The sequence below is a fragment of the Ictalurus furcatus genome, chromosome 23 (genome assembly GCF_023375685.1).
Source record: "Ictalurus furcatus strain D&B chromosome 23, Billie_1.0, whole genome shotgun sequence".
NCBI classification, from domain to species: Eukaryota; Metazoa; Chordata; class Actinopteri; order Siluriformes; family Ictaluridae; genus Ictalurus; species Ictalurus furcatus.
This window is the reverse complement of record NC_071277.1, coordinates 6717732-6738879: the sequence shown is the minus strand read 5'-3', so window position 1 is coordinate 6738879 and position 21148 is coordinate 6717732. Positions and strand designations below refer to the sequence as shown.

The window sequence follows — 21148 nt, the reverse complement described above, 5'->3', positions numbered from 1 at the left end:
TATACAAGATTATGCTGTAGATTACTGAAAGGTATGCAATTATAATTTGTACTAGAGTTATATTATATAGTATTGCTTGTCAGGTTGGAATTGGATCTGGACTCCATAACGGAAACACGCAGTGTGAGGAAGGAACACACCCTGAACGGGAAGCCAGTCTATTACAGGACCATGTACTTTCACACTTACAACACACATATTGACACCTAGGAGCAATTAACAGTAGCATAGCCAACTCACCTACCTGTATGTTTAGGTGGATTGGAGGAAACCAGTAAACCTGGGGGAAAACTGAGGTGCAAGACTCCATACAGAGAGCAACCCAAGCTGGTGGTGTAGTGAGTATCACAGTTACAGAGTGCTTTACATTGTATGAGATCTCCTCAACCACTACTAGTGTGTAACATATATCTGGATAGTGGGCCAGAACACCCACTGGCTATTAGTGGAGAGGAGAGAGTGAGGTAGTCATTTAAGAGATGGGGATAATTAGGGGGCCATGATAGAGAAGGGCCAATTTCACTGGGGTTATACCACTACTCTTTTCCCATCTTGGGATTTTTAATGACCACAGAGAGTCAGGACCTCGCTGTTTTTACAGTATAGTGTCCCCATCACTATACTGGAGCATTAGGCCCCAGACAGACCACAGGGTGAGCACCCCCTGCTGGCCGCACTAATACCACTTCCAGCAGCAACCTTAATTTTCCCCCCAGGAGCTCTCCCAGCCACACATTGGCCAGGCTCAACCCTACTTAGCTTCAGTGGGAAACCATGCAAGAGCTGCAAGGAGATGTGGCGCTGGCTTTGGGAGATTATGGTATCGTTGCTGCCCCACAGTCCCAGGGTCCATGGTTAGATCTTGAACTCTGGTTACTGTATGTAGCAATGTTTCCATCCACGTATTTCTATGCGGATTTTGGGACATCGCATAAAAAAAAAAAATACACTGGATGGAAACACCAGATGCAAATAAAATCTCCAAAATGCTCTTAAAAAAAACGTATGCGCTCAATCGAGGCGGATCATTCTTTTACTCGATAAGAAGACATGAGCATAAACGATGATGGAAACACATTTACGGAATAAATTCCTCGTTGCGCATCAGAAAACAATTATGTGGCTTTGCCTCAAAAATCACCTGATTGGATAATTGGCTCAGAAAACTGACTTCCCCAGTTCTTCTATTTGAATTGATACTTTGCGCCAGTTTCCCCAAAAGTGATTTATTTTATTCTCTTGAACGCATGGGAAGGAATCAGTGCTTTATTTGCAAATGTTTTATGCGATATTCCAATTTTTCTGCCTATGCTAAATTTGCAGCTTGGATGGAAACATATGTTGTGAGAAGTTTTGCATGGTCTGCACAGGTTTCCTCCAAGTTCTCCGGTTTCCTCCTACCTTACAAAAACTTGCTGGTAGGTGGATTGGCTATGCTATAGACTGTACGATAGACTGGCATCACATCCGGGGGAATTGTCCTGCTCTCGGGACAAGCTCTGGATCCACCACGATCCAGTCCAGGATAAAGAACTTATAGAAGATAAACGATTGTATGGTTTGAAATGTTTGTTCTGTTTCAAACCACTTTTTTTTTTTGGCAATACAGAGCGAACATTTCTGGAACTCTGGACAAACGTCAAACCATTTTGGTGGATAACGTTATTAAATACCAACAAAACCAACTCTTCCCGTATGTCCTTTTGAGTCTCTGTACTTTAAAACCTCCACCATCTGCACATGTTGTAAACAAGTTGCAACAGTCATCTCCATTAGAACCAATTAAAATAAGCTCATTTAAGCAGTCCTGACCCACATGTCGAAACACTTTATTCCAGCTCTGACAAAGGCTTTTTTGTCTTTAATGTTTTTTTTTGTTTTGTTTTTTTAAAGCCTACACTAACGGTAGATGACCGAGATAAAACTCAAAACTCAACCCTTATCTCATAAACCATCCACCTGCCTTTGCTTTGCACCTGTCTTCCAGTGTGTATAGGGGCCCTTCCCATACAGAGTTTAATGGCTTGTTCTTCCCAGGTCTTTCAGCCCTGGGCCTTGTCCTTCTCTCTCTCTCACACTCACTCACACACACACACACACACAAACAGCTCTTCCTGCTAAAAACATTATTACCTGATTTGAATAACTGTCATCTGAAGTGCTGGGAGACTTTGCTTCTTTTCCCTGCTGGTGCTTGGAAAGAATTGCGCAACGTCACATGCAAATCACATTCTCTGGTTACTCATGGATGAAGGAGATTGTTTTTACCACATATAGTTCAGATAGTGAGCCTTTTTTTTTTTTACAAAGTATGAATATAAGATCAAATTTGGTGACTATTCTCGGCTCACATTCGTGGTTTGTTTGGAGTCGAATGGTTTTAGATAGCTGCTACAACATCAGTTCGAATTGTGTACAATGAAAATAAGGGAATTTCCAATGAATCTATTATACACTATCAGGAGGGGGGAAAAAAGACGGTACTAAACTGTACCTTTGTCTCTCAAGCGTAGAAGGTGTGTAACTTTTCTCTTTGAACATGCATGGGGGAAAAAAATAACCATTAAATTATTATTAGCATTATTTATTACATTATAAAATCTCATTCAAGATACACCTGGTATTTAAGGTGTAATTATACACTTTAAGTTTTCTTTAATTGTATGTGTTACCATGTTTCTTCCTCTGAGAGTGTAGCAGTAGGACTAAAACTTTACAGCACAATTTAGACTGATGTGACATGATGTTGTTCATGGGTCACATTTCTATCCACCTGGTTTTATTTTTATTTTTCATAAATATGACGAAGAAGAAAAAAGGTACAGGTGAACCGTGATTTGCTATGAAAGTGGACACCTGCCGGCTTGAAGATAAATCTTTCCGATGTAAATATCTCATTATAGATTGAGTAAAGAACCAAAAAGCAATGAAAACACACAGAGGCTGGATGTTCCTGTGGTTTGGGCAACTTCTCCACCTCTTTTTCTCTCTTTCCTGCTTGCTTTGGAAACGGTCCTGACTTCTGACTCACGGTGTGCTCATGACTAAGACATCCCTACTTACGCCATCTCCCCACACTTACTACTGCATATAGAAAAGAAAAAGAGAGTCAAAAAAAGGAGAGCTCTACATCAAGAAGGCTGTGATTTGTTTAAGACGTTGAACCGCACCCAGAGATCCACGTAAACATGAGAGGGCATTGTTTGTTTTATGCAAATATTCCTGGGTGGGAGAAATAAATTATAAGTCAGAGAATTTACTAATCAGAGCTAAATGTTAATGATTGACTACAACATGCAAATTCTATTCTCGAGAGACGGAAGGAACGTCTTTACACGGCCGAGAGCCCTCCGGATCAGCTCGTGAACTTTGAAACTGTTGGCGTTCAAACCAACGGAGAGGGTTTACCGTTCATTGTTCGAACACCTGCCTGCTGATATCATATCATATCTTACACAACACTTACACTCGCATTTATAGAAGTACACAACAGTCCTTCACTTTTTTTTTTTTTTAATCATGACACCAATTTCCAATATACAGGATACAGGTATGTTCCTTCTCAGTGTATTATACAGGTATTTACGGTTTGCGCATATCCAAAAAGAGAAAGAAATTAATTAAACACACTTATAGAAAACACTTTTCAGAGACACCGCAACACATGAACGAGCGCAAGACAGGGAAGGAATCTTTTTTTGTCGTCAGATTTAACGAAGAAAGCAAAAAAAAAAAAAAACCTCGTAGTGATATTATTAATAATAATAATTAGAAAAAAACAAACAGTGCAAATTTCTTTGGAGGTTGGAATATAGTACATAGTTAAGACATAAATATGATATAAAACAGAGCCTATAAAAAAAAAAAAAAGACAGATGAAATGAAGGCAGACATTTGACTTCTTCAAGTAGGAGGTCCCAAACAGCAGAGGCTCATGGGAAACTTCCCCAGCAGCACTTGCTTCACTTCTTTCTCTGGAAAACATTGGCCAGCATGGCACCTGACGTAGTCAGCTGACCCATCTTACTCAGGAACTTGGTCTTTGCATCTTCACCCACCAGACTCGCTGCGATGGAAATGGACCTGAAAGAAAACACAGCAATTCAGATAGGGGGGGAAAAAAACGTTTTCCGGTATTTAATGCTTAGTAGTAAAGTTTTTGAAAAAATTAAAATAAAAATGCAGACTCTAATTGGGTTTCTGTTTGCCACATTAACTTTATGGGAAGTGTCTCTAATGCTGGATTTGCAGCCATGTGAAAACCAAAAGATGTTGCTGTGTTTGACTGGAAGGAGCAAAAAAAAACACGGGTGCTGCAAAAAATTAAAATAAATAAAAAAGCACCACATAATGCTTAATGACCTGGACGATATATAGTCCCCTCCGAAAGTACTGGAACGGCAAGGCCAATACTTTGGTTTTTGCTATACGCTGAAGACATTTGGGTTTGAGATCAAAAGATGTGTTGTATTGGTTATGTCCAATGCTTGTGCAATGGCTCAGATTGATTCTCTCTCTTTTCTCAGCTTCAAAATGGCTTGCTTTTATCCCATAGACAGCTCTCTGGTCTTCATGTTGGTTTATCCTTTTTAACAGCAAACACAGTCTTCACAGGCGAAACCCAGGGCTCAAACCAAGAGTAAACATTCAGAGCTATTAACTGTTGAAATAAAGCAATGCAACAGGGCACACCTGGGCATCAAGAAACACCTGTCAGTTACGTGTTCTAATATTGAAAAGTCAGTGGGTTCAAATGAAAGGTACCAGGTATTTTTAAACACATCATAGACTTAAATATAAGGAAACGAAAGCTCAAATTCTGCCTCAAATTTTTTGATCTCAAACCCAGTGAATAGCAAATCTTCAAAGCAAGTCTTCAGTGAATAGCAAAAACTGTAATTTTCTGAAGAAAAAAAACAAAACAAAACAAAAAAAAAAAACACCAAAAACTGCGAATTGCATCGCAAATTTAGAAAAAAGCTGCAACAATTTTTGACCTCAACAGTCACAAAATAAATAGATAAATAAACTCAGCGGATTACCACCCTGTCCAGGGTGGTGTACCCCGCCTTGTGCCCCATGCTCCCTGGGATAGGCTCCAGATTCCCCACGACCCTGAAAAGGATAAGTGGTATAGAAGATGGATGGATGGATGGATAAACTCAGCGAAATCCTGTACGGACTGACAGAAAAATATATTCAATTAATCTTCAATGAATTTGACGAACTCCGCCCATTTATTGATATCTAAGATGGCTGCTCATAATGTCAGCGGTGAGGTTTTGTTCATGTTTATAGACTACATTAAATCACACTGTGTCCTAATTTTACCGAAAACCCGCTACGCAGACTGAAGCAGATATTTACGAAAAAAAAGTGGGTTTCCGTTACTCATTTATTCTTGTAGCTACAGCAGCTCCATGTCTTGGCTGACTGAGGAATCATGTGAGGGAAGGAGAAGCGATGCAAATTTGATTTTTCACTTTTAACACGATAACCGTTAGAATCACATTACAAAGCCAAACTGTTCCTGCAATTACAGAAATTTTCCTACCCAAAAGCGAACATAACCCAGTTTCGAACCGTATAAATAGCGTGTTTGGCGTTACAACAGAGACCCACTGAAAAAAAAAAATACGAACACAACAAGTCAAAGTCAAGTTTACAGAAAATGTAACAAGACGCTGTACTGCTTGAAGCCAGAGGCTTGAATATGGACATAGTTGGTTCGCCATAATCATAAAGCGCCAGTGCCAGAGGCATGCACGCCTGACTGGTAACCTCACAGACATTCGGAGTCAAACAAACGTTGGGCTCCAGAAGCCTGGTTTTTATGGAAAACAATAAAACTGTCTTATTTGCAATTGTGACTTATGCGCCTTTATATCCTATTCACAATTACGTCTCATTTCAGCCAATATTATAGCAATGCAGAATGCTGGGTTGGTTTTTTTTTGTCGTCTGAAATTACTAGAATTTGATACTCTGAGATGATATTTACTGTGACCTCAGGAAACTGAAGAACTTTTAATAAGAAAACAGGGATGGACACACAGACAGAAACACTGGACAACAAGCGCTCACCCTTGTGCCTCTCCCATGGCTCGGTTTTCCACCTTCAGCTCACACTCCTTAATCATGGAGCTGAGAATAACCTGGCGGACAGACGAGAACAGAGCGGCAGAGTAAAATTAGAGTGCTGCTGGGAACTCCATGTGGCCTGGGCATTAGAGACGCATCAGCTGGGCATTAGTAGACCAAAAAAAAAAAAACTGGACGCATGTGAAATACTAGTTGTGAAGATCGGAAAATACAATAATCTGAAGATGTCACATGACAGTGAGGTTTATTACAATGCATAAGACATGATTTGAAAGACAACCTGGTGGTTAAAAGAATAGTTTCACAAAGTGATCTAGTTGATCAATGTCCTTGACATTTGATTTAATTTGTTTTGCTCGGGAGTCACTAGGCTAATGTAGCTAACATTTAATGCATTTACGTTTACAATTGAGCTCATAAGTTTACATACGCCTTGCAGAATCTACAAAATATGAATCATTTAAAAAAAAAATAATAAGAGGAATCATAAAATTACATGATGTTGTTTATTTAGTCCTGTCCTGAATAAGCTATTTCACATAACAGATATTTACATATAATCCACAAGACACAATAATGATTGAATTTACACAAATGAACCAGTTCAAAAGTTTACACACGCTCGATTCTTAATCCTGTGTGTCGTTACCTGGATGATCAACGACATGATGTTTGTATGTTTTGTGATAGTTCTTCACGAGTCCCTTGTTTGTCCTGAGCAGTTAAACTGCCCACTGTTCTTCAGAGAAATCCTCCAGGTCCTGCACATTCTCTGCTTTTCCAGCATCTTCTGCAGATTTGACCCCTTTCCAACAGTCGCTATATGATGTTGAGATCCATCTTTTCACACTGAGGACAACTGAGGGACTCATCTCATACACGACTATTACAAAAGGTGCAAACGTTCACTGATGCTCATGAAGGCAACACAACACAAGAGCCGGGGGGGGGGGGGGCTGGGGGGGGGGGCAACTAAAAAATTTACACCGATCATCCCGTTTAAAAGTTTACACCCCCCTGGCTCTTAATGTATCGTGTTGCCTTCTTGAGCATCAGTGAAAGTTTGCACCTTTTGTAATAGTTGTCCCACAATTGTCCCCAGTTTGAAACTGTCCTCTTATTTATTTAAAAAAAATTAACAACATTTTGCAAATTCTGCAAGACATATGTAAACTTATAGAAGTCAAGCTTACCTAAATTCATTTTTACTCCCACTTCTCACATAGACTAAGATGCAAACTGAGTTAAGAATAAGTCTGATTGTCCAAAATAGTCACCACACAATGTTCCGTTCATGTCTATATGTGGGTTTAAGACAAATTTTAGCTGAGCTAGACTTTCATTAACTGTTAGATACTTTAACCTCACACTCAGGAAACAAACACGACGGCAACATGTCGTGACGGCAACACGACTTCATGGATGTTTCGGGTATAACGGACATGTCACGCACTTTAGATTGTAGCCATCCTTTTTTTTTTTTTTTTTTTTTTTTTTAGCTTCACAGGACAGATTTCACATTTTAGAAACGAACTCAAAATGGTTGCAGATATAGCTACAGTTTGTCCTACCTCATGTTCTGGAGAAAGATGCTCCATGTCGGTTCTCAGGCACCTCAGACCAGGAAGAAAATGGTTTACCATGATCTCTTCAGAAATGACTGAGATGTGACAGTTAAGAAAAGACCACAATATATTGCAGAATATTACACATTTTAAAAAAACAGTGATGTGACTTGCATCATGTGTATCATGTGATATTAGCATTAGCCTCCTTTGTGTTAGATGACTTGTCTAGTGGCTTTCACTTACTTCATTTGTACTGGTGATTCATGTTACCATGGGAACAAACCAATGCTTTTTTTTTTGCTTTTTTTTTTTTAAAACATAGTCGATATTATTTTGCTAATTTATGGAGTGACACGGTGGTTATTATTTAACAAGGTGTGGCTTAAGATTAGAGAAATTATTAGCTTGTGGCTTTAATATATTATCTTGTGGCCTCAATATAATAATTTGTGATCATGCCTTATTTAAAAAAAAAAAAACCTAATAAAGGATCCGCTAGCAGAAACTGTGATGGTTCTGATTCTTGTCGTACATGTACAGTATGAACAGTTCTGCTTCGTGACAGTATTTATTTCAAGTACTCTGTCTTTTGAAATAATTTGCTGGGCCTGCATCCAGACCGCAAAATTCAATATAATATTCGATATAATATAATATTCAATACTTTTTAAGTAACCCAAGCAGACGAAAAAAAAAAGTCCAAAAGACAAGGTGGTCTTTACGAAACAGCTCCTTTTGGTCTGTGTTGAAGGAGGGTCTCATAAACCAGCTGGAGAATACAAGATGGTCCTCCCTTGAAACACCACAAAACAGGACCTACAGATCTCCCACACACTACCCACGGTGGTTAAGAGTCACCCGTGTGACAGAACCAGTGAAGAGGAAAGATTTCTTTCTCTCTGAAAAATCAGAGAGAAAGAGGACAGGAGACAAATACACACAAGGACTAGAATCGATAAATAGACAGGAAATAAGACTGACTAACTGACAAAGATGTAAAAGCTATGAAAAGGAGTGAGAAAATGAGACAATGTAGGAAAAAAAAACAGAAGAAAAGAAGAAGAAGAAAAAAGAAAGAAAGAAAAAAAAACACCTACACATTAGGCATGTGTGCTGGGAAACCAGAGCAGTGGGCCGATCCCCAGGCTCTCGCTGCCCACCGCAACATCAGAGAGTGGGCAGCGCAGCGTTTCACCATCCACCCTGCAATTTGCCATCCAGAAATGGCTGAGGTTTATTTGCTTTCGTTCGCTGCCAGCGTGACACGTAAACATTTTGAAAACGACGCGGTGCTTGGAAGAGGAGAAAGGGCCGACGGACAGAAAGAAAAAGAGAGAGACGGAGACAGACGGAGATGCCGCGTCAGCCACAGAGCCTCCAGTCTATTTTAAATAGTTGAAGACGACGCAAGAACAGCGAAGGAGCTAGCTCGGAAGGAGCCTTGTCAAAGTTTTACAGGGAAGCCGGGTTGCACAGACGAAACGGTCCTGTGGTTGCCACATGCGAGTGTGACAAAAAGCGTAGTACATCTGTAAAAGCTTTATGTGAACCTTCAGTCCTGTTCCACTGTAGTTCCTGTGGATGGTTCGAACTGTGGTTCTACTTACAGCCATTCATCTGAAGATGCTTTTATCCAAAATGGTTCAAAATTGAGCCCAGTCTAAGTACAGAGCAGAACAGGATTAAGGATCTTGCATACAGGCCCAACAGTGGCTCTCTGATAGTCTTGGGATTTGAACACAAACCTTAACAGCGATTCATATCACGACATCATTGTATGAATAGAAATGGATTTAACAATATTGGAGCGATATTTTGGCGATAGCGATAGCTGTGTAATTGGGAATTGAATTTGAAACTCAGAAGCTTGTCATAATGTTAACATGATTTGAACACGCTTTTAGATGATGATCTCAAAACTATTATTGGGGTTTGTAGTGCTATGGATAATAATAACGCCCAATCATCGTATCCCGATATCAGGAAAAAAAAAATAACAGACAAAGCGGAGGCAAAAAAATATCCCACTTATCGGTATTTAATTGTCAGAATGTTATTGGGTTATATTTCTTTAAAAACCTATTCTTCGTTAACCGGTCCGTCCAGAAACGGACGCAAAATCGAGCAAACGCCGCAGTGTTCGGAGGAATTACCACAGATTTTCTGCAGATTTGGGCCAAGACGCGTTATGTGACGTCATCACAACGCACGTTCCATCAAAGCCTTCTTCGGTTCACGCGTGTAGAACGTGAGTACAGCTAAAAGGTCTCATTTCCCAACAAACATCGCTGTGAAAAACTATTTCGGCAATAGTTCGAGTAGTACATTAAAGTAGTTTTCTGCGAAAATTTTGAAAACAGTCTCAAAGTTGCATCGCAAATATAGAAGAAAAAAAAAAGCAGCAGCAAAATCAAGCATCGTTGACCGCAACGATCACAAAAAGAAAAAGAAAAAACTCTGCGAAATCCCATACGGACTGATTAACTACTACGAATGATTCCGTGAAACTAATAGGAAAGGTGTGTAGTTTGTAGGATAATTACAAATCTACTACATGCAACCCAGAACAAAAATACAGAAGTGAGAGGGTTAAGAGGTGCGAGATTGTTTGTGGTTCAGAGTAATGACAGCGAAAAGGATACAGCAGCAGGACAGAGCGCTGTAGGCCTCAAACAACTGGCCTGCAATGTCCATGCGCTTGTTCTCCACCGTCTGCATGTTGTTACTCATAGCCAACTTGTGCAAATGCGGAAGGACGACTGTGGACACAAGGATAGGTTGTGTGTGTGTTTACTGCAAGGCAGATCTCCATAGTGCGTTGCTACACCAGAGATGCAGCACCAATACAGACTGTTAGAATGGTACATGGAAAAATGGTCTGCACTTGTATAGCGCTTTTTTTTTTTTTTTTTTTAAAAAGCAGTTCTACAAAGCACTTTACACTGCTTCTCATTCACCCACTCACACACCAATGGTAGCAGAGCTGCCACGCAAGGCACTAGCTTGCCATCGGGAGCAATTTGGGGCCCAAGCACCCTTCGAGATGTGGAGTCATGTGGTCCAGGAATCGAACCTCCAACCCTACGATTAGTGGACAACCTGCTCTACCACCTGAGCCACAAAGAAGTCATAGCACTTACACTCGTCTCTGAACCTGGGCTCGGCGTTGGGGCCAACCCTGCCAAACGTCTTAATAATCTCCATGTGTAAAGAATGCTGGTCCTGGTACAACGGGTCTTCCAGAAAGGAAGCCAGCTGCATTTTCACTCTTTCCAGCAACTGAAAGACACATAATTAAACACGGAGGGGGGGGGAGATGGTTCCTAAACCACTACAACACTATGGTTGGAAATGACATAAATGGCTTTGTGAGAGTGAGAATAGAAATCAGTACCTCTCTTTGTGTTACAGTCTCCATAATGGTTCCAAATGCAGGGATTGTGGAAATCCTCACAGAGCTGCAAGCATAAAAGAAAAATCAGCATGCACTCAAAAACAACCAACAACCCATTACCCAATCAAGATTCAATGATCCAACGACAACACAATCACTGATCACATGTATGGAATATGTGGTAAGCAAGGATGGATAATGTCAGACGATCATGCCAATGGCAATATGGACACTACAACACTATTACGAGAAAACATTTTTTTTTTTTAAAAACAAACAAACAAACAAACAAACAAACAAAACATGATGAATAATAAAAAAAAATCCAACCAAGAGAATGAAGAGACAGGATATTGGTATTTAAGTATCTCATGGCTGGGTTTAACTCACAATTCGGGACCACTGCACAAGGTAATAAGGGCCGGGGCTACCCGCTTGTCAATTAAGGCTTCGTTCATGCCTCGAAGGATCAGCTGCAAACCGGGCAGATGCAAAAGAGAGACGGGGGCATCAAACACACACATACACAGCCCAGGACCTACTGTAGCAGGGCAAGGACTTGGAGAGAGAGGGGCAGAAAGGGGGAGTGAAGGGATCTATCGTTTTGGACCCGAGGACGGGAGGGGCAAGCATGCCAGGAGCCGCACGGACGGACGGATAAGTGTGTAGAACATGCTGCTGCTTCAAGCCAGTGATGGTTAGTGATGATCAAGCTGGTGAAAGTGTTAGTACCACACATGTATGTCACACTTAAACAAACAAACAAACAAAACGTTAGTTCCTTCAAGCCTGGGTTGCATCCGGGAAGCCCACAAGAAAGCCCAGATAAAGCAAGTTTATGAGAAATGTATTTATTATTTTTTGTATTCTTACAGATCAAAACAAAGTGATCTGATCCGACATTCCAATCCAATCACATCTGTAGCATATGTACGATTACCACAGACAAGACTTTCCAAGCATTTCCTCAAACAAAAAATTTCTTCCATCTCAGTTATAATGAAAGACTTGGGGGGGGTTGTTGAAATCTGTCAAGAGAAGTTAAAGCAAAATTCTTCGGTGAAAATATTTGCATCTTTGATTTGTTTATTCGGAAACGGGAAATCTACTTTTTCCAAAGGGAAGAACGTGTGGTTATGTGTTAGGAAAATCAACATGCTCTAGTTTACTCAAAAATGCAAGGACAGTGATATTCAAATCGTGGGAAGGAAGTTAAACTAATAAAACACTTTTCATAATTACATTTTTCCCCTCCATTTTTAGGTGTTGTTTAATTTTCCAGAACAGCAGCTCTGACACACATTATATTAATGCGCTCATTCGAACACATCATTGTTACTATAGTAACAACGTCCACATGGAATTGTATGAATGGACTCCACATATAAATAGATTTTCAATTCAATTTAAACATGCAAGTGTTCTCTGAGTTGTTGTTTATTTAAGATCTTTGGAAGGAGTCTCCAGTGCCAGTGCTTTGTAACTGTAAATTAAAGTCGTAACTTTAAGTTTCTCATACATCTTCAGGACAGACGTCTTTGTACCTTTTCAGGAATGTTCAAAACAATGCTCATGGGTGCATATACTGTATATGTGCAGTATTAGGGAAGGATGTGACTTTTAGTTGGGAAAATACAGTAGGTAAGCTTTGACTACCAAAAGTCATTATTGTTAAGGTGTAGGCTGTAGCCGTAACGTTTGCTACAGGGAAACACGTCAACATTCTTGTCTGTGGAATGAAGTAGCTCATACACTTACACTAGTGCTAACGTGAGATTCTTAGATGGCCCAACAATGCCCGATTTAAGACTTCCCAGGCAAAACCAAGGCAGAGGGAGGTGTGTGAGTGACGGAGGAAGGAGGAGACTTACATTTCAGGATCACTGGAGAGAGTGATAAGTGCCGGAACAACTCTCTGAGCTACTAGGGTTTCATTCACCCCCTTCACCAACAGCTGATTGGTCAGATCAGGGGTGATGTCACACAGGACGCATGGAAGGAGCGAGCAGAGAGTCATGGAACACCACAGGAGAGCGAGAGAGAGAGAGAGAGAGAGAGAGAGAGAGAGAGAGAGAGAGAGAGAGAGGGAGAGAATGAGCGAGAAAGATAGGAGGAAAAAAGAGAGAAGAAGACAAAAAGAAAAACAACGGTAACAAAATAACCGCAGCGCTGACACACACACACACACACACACACACACACACACACACACACACACACACACACACAACATAACAATAACACAAAAGAAGTACACAGAAGGAGCTGACCACAGACTAATGGAAAACAAAAAAGGTTCAAATCAAAGAGATGTAAGAGGCCAGGCCCTTGGCGCTACATTACAACAACAGAGAGCTGATTTACTCTTCACCCTTCAACTATAATGATTTTTTTCCCACAGGGAAATATAGGGGAATGGAATGAGGACCATTCAGAATGATATCAGCAAGCATGTAGCAGTGCACACACACGCACACACACAGACACACGCGCACACGCACACGGACGCTTTAAGCTACAGCAGTGTCGTACACCGCTAGACATTCAGTGAAACGGCGTGTACAGGAAGCACAATGCAAGAGAAGGCGCTAGAGGGGGATCAGCAAGGCATCGTCATTCAAATTGACTCAACAGTAATGCAACGTCATAAATTAATGCATTTAAACAAATCATGGAACATTTCAAATGAGTCATTTCTAATTATTGAAAATGATCCAAATACACAGAGCTTCTAGATGCAATGCATGTGGTGTTTCTTCTAAAAGATAAAAACAAACAAACAAGCAGACTGACCTCGAACATGCGCGCGGCGGTGCAGCGAACGAGTGCAGACGTGTGGACCACACCGTACCACAGCACGGTCAGCAGCAACTCGTGGTAGGCCGGGTTCGCCCTAAATACACGAACACACAGAGAATCAGAAATTTGTTCGCATGCAGCTGTGCAATTTCTACTTCTAATACAATACTCTTTAATATCTCAGAGCAGTGAAACTCAACGCCACTATCTATCTGTTTATTGCTCCAAATATCCCAAAGTGGGCGTCGTCTAAACCAGACTGCCGGACCGTTTTACCTGGTTGTGCATTTATTATATTTTAGGAGTAAACCTTTGTTGTTTTACAATATAAATGTTTTTTTTAAAAAATCCTTTATTATTCGAAATCTATAGTCCCCTTTGAAAGAATTGGAACAGCAATTCTATTGTTTTCGCTATACACTTAAGACATTTGGGTTTGAGATCAAAAGATGGATACAAGATGATAGATCGGCATTTCAGCGTGCATTTCTTCATATTTATATCTAGACGTGTTAAACAACTTAGAACATGGCACATTTTGTTTGAACCCACCCACGTGATCAAAAATATTGGAACATGTGACTGATGGGTGTTTCTTGCTCTCTGTTAAATTGATTGTTTAAAGAATTAATAGCTCCGAATGTCTACTCTTGGTTTGAGCACTAGGTTTCACCTATGAAGACTGTACTTGTTTAAAAAAAGATAATCCAACATGAAGAACGGAGAACTGTGTACGGGAGAAAAGCAAGCCATTTTGAAGCTGGGAAAAGAAGGAAAATCGATTGGAGGCACTGCACAAACATTCGACATAGGCAATAAAATAAGGTGGAATGTCCTGAAAAAGAAAGAAACCGCTGGTGTACTAAGCATCAAACATGGAACAGGTCGGCCAAAGAAAGCAACAGCAGTTGATGACAGAAATGTTGTGAGAGCTATGAAGAAAAACCCCAAAAACAACAGTTAGTGACATCACCAACAAACCTCCACAGGGCAGGGCTGAAGGTATCACAATCCACCGTTCAAAGAAGACTTCGAGAGCAGAAATATAGAGGCCATACAACAAGATGCAAACCACTCATCAGCAGCGGTAAGAATCGGAGAGCCAAAATGGAATTCGCAAAGAAATACAGAGATGAGCCACAAAAGTTCTGGAACCAAGATGAACCTCTACCAAAGTGATGGAAAGACTAAAGTCTGGGGAAAGAAAGGATCTGCTCATGATCCAAAACATACAAGCTCATGTGTGAAACATGGTGCAGGTAGTGTCATGGCTTGGGCTTGTAGGGCTGCTTCTGTAACAGGCTCACTAATCTTAATTGATGATGTAACTCCATTGATGATTGTAGCAACAGAATGAATTCAGAAGATTAGAGAAGCAATCGGTCTTTCCATTTACAGAGAAATGCATCCAAATTAATCAGGAGGAACATTATCATGCAGCAAGACAATGATCCAAAGCACACTGCCAACTCAACAATGAACTTTATCGGGGGGAAAGTGGAGGGTTTTAGACTGGACAAGTCGATCACCAGAAATCAAAGCAGTTGAGCAGCATTTCACCTCCTGAAGAGGAGACTGAAAGGAGAACCCCCCGAAACAAACAAGAACTGAAAGAGGCTGCAGTAAAAGCCTATAAAGCAGGCATGATGCAGTTATTTCAAGCAAGGGAAATGCAACCAAATATTTAAAAAAGTGTTATTTACTTTCATTTACCTCAAGTCTCATCTGTTCCTATACTTTTGCTCGCCTAAAGATTAAGTTGTCTGATACAAAAGGCTCCATGTTTTATGTTAATTAACACGTCTGGATGTAAATACCAGGAAATAAAAGCTGAAATCCTAAACTCTTGTCTCATATCCATCTTCTGATCTCAAACCCAAATGTCTTTGGTGTATACAGCACAAACAAATGAACTGGCCTTGTCGTTCCAATAGTTTCAGAGGGGACTGTATTAGATAATGTCTGAAGTGTTACTGTGTCCTTTTCTAGGAATTCGGTATGATACGGAACACCGTGAAATACATGATAACGCGTTACTAATTCCTGGATACCAAATAGTTCTCCAGCCAGAACACTGCTTGTAAACACACCTTCGCTCCTGCTTAGTCGCTACATACTTACAGTACCTATGAGTTAACGAAGAGTGTTACCTTTCCGCTTCCCAATTCACAGCTCACAAGCCTGAGGCTTTTTATTTTTACCCAAACTGCCAGAACATATTCTAGGAAACATCGATTTCGAAAAGCGTTGGCACCAGCACATTATCAATCAAAGTGCAGTGTTTTCAAATGTTTCGAAAGAAAAGAGCACTGAATGACGTCTGAGTGGTGCCTTTAAAAAAAAAAAAAAAAAAAAAAAAAAAACCAGAACAATCACATAATCAATCCCTCACCACAACTGATGATCTCACCTCTTCACAGCTCAGTGAAGAGGTGAAATCATCGAAGATAGAGGGTAGACTACCCTGGAAAAATGTGTCTTGTGTTAGCTGTCTGTAGGAACACTATCCTCTCATGCCTCCAAAGCCTCTAAGTCAATGTACTCTATCATTATTATTATTATTATTAATAAGAAAGCTAATCTAGATCACTAGATTGGATATAATGCAAGACCACCAGAGAACCACCCCAAAACAAAGTTATAAACCACAACGGCTTGGACGGTGTTGTCTAAAATGAAAGTTTCTTCGCATAAACATATATGCCAAGTTAAAAAAATAAAAATAAAAATAAATAAATAAAACTCTGTATTGCTTTGGATGACTTGGTTTGAATTATGGATGCATTGTCTACTTTTTGCACTTATATTAGTGTCATGCTATTATTACATTTACATTAAAAAATGTTTTTTTATGGATTTATATTACTTGAATTAATTCAAGCAATAAATATTATATATATATATATATATTATATATATATATATATATTTTAAATGGGAGGGGGGTATGGCAATAATGTGCAATGGTGGAAAGTATCATATAGTCAAAAATAACACAAAATGTATGGGATTACAATTCTAATTACTGCATTTTCCAGATTATAAAATTGCAGGGGGGTTTTTTGCCACATCTTCTAGGAAAAAAATTACAGTTGTAAAAAGAATGTGGATGGATTTAACTCAATAAAAATACATCCACAAATTAGATTCTAAACATGTTTTGGGTGGTGAAGTATCTTTCTCTTGAATTCTTCATTCGTTCTCTTGAAACATAACATTTTGAAAATAAGGTGCAATTGCAAAATGTCTGAAATGACAACCATTTTTCTTACTTTGAATATGGGAAAAAAAAAAAAAACACGTGAATATATTATTAGAGAAGCCTAGTGTCGTTTTTGTTATGTAGGCCTGTTTCAATTAATGAATGCACATAACTTAGTTCCGTTATCACATGGTGTTGCCATATGGCAACAGTTACATTTAAACTCCATTTAACAGAACGCTCAAAATATACAAAAAAGTGTTTCAATGACAAAAATAAAGAAATAAATAAACGTTTTTCCTTTAAGTAGTTTGAAAACTTCATCAGATTTTGAGAGCCCTCCGATGATGGCCGAAGAAATTTTTCAATGAACCATGAACAGGGTAAGTGAATTGTATCTCTTTCTTTCAGCCTTAAATGTATTTTGCATCTAATTTCTGTCATATAAATCCAAGAGGTTGCTTTTGGTGGATCTATGAAATATCCATCCATCCATCTTCTATACCGCTTTATCCTATTCAGGGTCACGGGGAACCTGGAGCCTATCCCAGGGAGCATCAGGCACAAGGCGGGGTACACCCTGGACAGGGTGCCAATCCATCACAGGGCACACAATCACGTACACACTCACACACCCATTCATACACTACGGACACTTTAGACATGCCAATCAGCCTACCATGCATGTCTTTGGACTGGGGGAGGAAACCGGAGTACCCGGAGGAAACCCCCGCAGCACGGGGAGAACATGCAAACTCCGCGCACACAGGGCCACGGTGGGAATCGAACCCCCGACCCTGGAGGTTTGAGGCGAATGTGCTAACCACTAAGCCACCACGTGTAGTAGACCAAAGTACATTTTGTACTTTGGTCTATACAATACATTGTACAACCTGTACAATGTTCTGTGAGGAACGTTTTTTTGGAATGAGAATTTTTGGAAGGAGTCGCCAGTATCAGTGCTAAAGCGGTCAAGTTTTGCAACAGGCGAACGTCATAGGACGGAGGGCTTTGTGGTTCCTCTGTAACAAGACGAGCTGCAAGTTTCGGTCTTATTAACTTCAAGAGACAGAGAGAAAAAAAATAGGCTGGCGAGAGAACGGGAACTTGCTTCACAGGCACATTAAATATATCTATACTGTAAATGTATAAACAGTATGATGTGTCATTATTTAATTGATTAAAAAATTTTTTTTTAATGTTGGCAGATTGCTCCAGTAGGCCTACAAGTGGAATAAAACTCTTTCTGTTATTGGAAAATGATCAACTTCGGGATGGAAACATATCGTTGTGACGCACCGCCACGAAGCCATAGACATCACTCAGTACAAAAATGGAGAAATAAATGCAGTGTGTTTAAAAAAACAAAACGAAAAAAACAAAACAAAAAACTAAATGTGCCCGATGATGGACTGAAAAATAACAATATCCTATTCCAAGAAAAGACACAGGAAAACGTCCTGAGCTGAGATAAGCCTAAACATTTTTTTCAAAAATAGAACCACACAGTACCAGATAAGAAAGCTGATGTTGATGCAACAGAGCGTCATGTTTATGACTGGTGTGTGTTTTGCACAGTCGTACCCGAGCTCTACGAAGGAAGCTTTTAGACTGTCGAGAGGAGCATGGGAAAGAGACAAAGTAGTCATAACGTCCTCCAGGAAGCCCACCAACAGCTTACGGTCTTCCTCCTGAAGAAAAAAAAAGCAATTATGGTAAAAATTGCTTATCTAACTCGGTGAAACTGTAATAGTATTATAGAAGTTATACAAATTTGCTAATCAAATAAGTAAATATTGAATGAAATTTGTTTTTTCATAGCAGCCAATAAATAGCAGCATACTTTAGGGATATTAGGAAAATTATTCTGGGGAAAGAAATAAGCGTACACATACACACAGACATACATCGCTGATTTCTAATAATACCCCTAAGAGGTTTTAAAAGAGACGTTCGACAAAAATCAGATTTAAACCAGCATTTTTCACACTGACTATAAAAGAGTTTAAAAGAGAGAGAGAGAGAGAGAGAGAGAGAGCACTCTGACCTGGTTGTAGCAAGTCAGGACCCCCGTTGCATAGATGGGCACCGTCGCCTTGGTCAAAATGCCGTTACCGGCTGTGGCATCTAGAAAAAAAAAATTCATCCAATTACAGGAAAACAATTAAATATAAAAGACACTTAAGAAATAAAGCATAAATGAACTCTGAACTACAGCTGAGTTTTTTTCTTTATTTGTACAGGTTATCGGGGTGGAAATTTTTAGCCGCTCCATGATTTGGTTAGATCTTCATTCAGGAAGACACAAAATGATTAGGAAATGATTTTTTTTTTTTTATTAATTAATTTATTTTTGCATCTTGATGCATCTCGGCCTTTTGATTTTTGCAGCCTGCATAAAACGTTTCAAACACTTAAGTCTTAATGTATTTCTATTAAAGTTGCCAAAACTAATTTTATTATTAAAATGCCAGTTGAATTGACATAATATTTATGCATTGAAACACATTTCCTAAACATACATCTTTAAATAAGACTTAAGAAAATGGCTACGATTAAAGAAACCAAGTCATTTACAGAATACTTATTCTATTACTGATTATGTATATATTATTCATAGAGTTTCTGATTAAAATATCTATATTTTTTAATAAAAAATTCAAATAAATGAGCTCTAAAAGTGATCAAATATAAACATATAGAGCAGGTATTATTGGTCACTTTTTTGTGTTGTATCCTATGTAGTGAGCATATTTGCTGAATTGTAAGCCAGATTGTTGCAGCCAAAAAGGCTTGATTTTGCTGCGATTTTTTTTTTTTTTTTTTTTTCAAAATTTGCAATGCAACTTGTGGAGATTTTTGTGAGTTTTTTTTTTCTCTGAAAACTACTTAAATTAGTGAATTTGCAATCGCATGGAATTTTTTTGCGCTGCTTTTCGCAGTGATGTTTGTTGGTAAATAAATGAGACCTTTCAGCTGTACTGATGTTCGACGCACGTGAATTGAAGAGGGCTTTGGCTGAATGAACGTTGTCATGACGTCACATGACGCATCTCTGCCCAAATCTGCGGTAATTTAAAAAAAAAAAATTCAAAATTGCAAGCTCCTCTGAATATTGCGGAGTTTGCTTGATTGTTTCGTTAATTTCTGCGATCTCTAAATCTTGAAACCTCGGAGGGACTGATTTACGATTCGGTCTAACTGTAAAAATTATTCTTGCGTGACGACACGTCGAACAATGCAGAGTTGTTCCGAAGTGAATCCTGAGACGGTTAAGAAATGGAAAATCCAAGTAAAAAAAAAAATCCACAACAATAAACCATACTGTTAGTAAATAAATAAAGTGAAATCTAAGTTATAATACTGCCTACTTGTGATTTTCTTTGCAAGTTCACTCTCATTCATTACACTTTGAGGCTCTTTTTTTATATATATATATATATATATATATATATATATATATATATATATATATATATATATATATATAAAGAATTTGACTGCCATAGCATATAGTTTGTATTTCATCAGTCATGTTTAATACTTAAAAAAATATATATATATATATATATATATATATATATATATATAAATAAAACAATTATATATACCTAAGGCTGTGCATAAGTGACTTTTAAGAGAACTGTACAATGACCCATCTAAGAAATTTTGATTTTTCCCAAGCCTTGTAAAGACTCCCACTCGAGAATTGTGGAGTAGTATGTTATTGTTGAAGGGGTGTCATTTAAATAAATAAATAAATAAATAAATAAATCAAATATCTTAACTGGCTGTATTTAGTCACGAACATGGAAAGCTGATACAGACCTGTGTGGACCAGAATCCAACCACAAGACCGTTTAAAAAGCAGAACATTCAAACACTGGGAGAATAAAAATCACTTACAATAGAATGTAGAAATACAAATTTAACACAGTATAACGGTGCTTGTGTGTGTTCTTTCTCCTGCTGACAGGAAGCGTGTTATTCTTGGGGAAGTGAACTCTTGCTTACCCACGTTCTCCTCGGATAACCGCAGGATTTCTTGGAACTGAGGCTTCACCTTCGGGATGAGAGACAGAG

General features: G+C 39.0%; 1 protein-coding gene across 7 annotated transcripts in view; it reads right to left on the bottom strand.

Moving 5' to 3' along the window:
• Positions 1-2000: 2000 nt before the first annotated feature.
• The window catches only part of relch (RAB11 binding and LisH domain, coiled-coil and HEAT repeat containing), a 59212-nt gene continuing 40064 nt past the window's right edge, over positions 2001-21148 (bottom strand). For 2 of the 7 annotated variants that reach the window (XM_053612214.1, XM_053612215.1), the window contains exons 19-29: positions 21080-21128; positions 19113-19192; positions 18650-18756; positions 13858-13957; positions 12936-13018; positions 11065-11128; positions 10811-10949; positions 10313-10429; positions 7674-7762; positions 6085-6155; positions 2001-4083 (exon numbers count right to left, since the gene is read on the bottom strand). In XM_053612214.1, the coding sequence (XP_053468189.1) occupies positions 3963-4083; positions 6085-6155; positions 7674-7762; positions 10313-10429; positions 10811-10949; positions 11065-11128; positions 12936-13018; positions 13858-13957; positions 18650-18756; positions 19113-19192; positions 21080-21128 (1020 nt within the window). In that variant the 3' untranslated portion in view covers positions 2001-3962. Of the gene's footprint in view, positions 4084-6084; positions 6156-7673; positions 7763-10312; positions 10430-10810; positions 10950-11064; positions 11778-12935; positions 13019-13857; positions 13958-18649; positions 18757-19112; positions 19193-21079; positions 21129-21148 lie in introns of those variants that run through there. The other 5 variants (XM_053612213.1, XM_053612212.1, XM_053612218.1 and 2 more) reach the window with 5 other exon arrangements.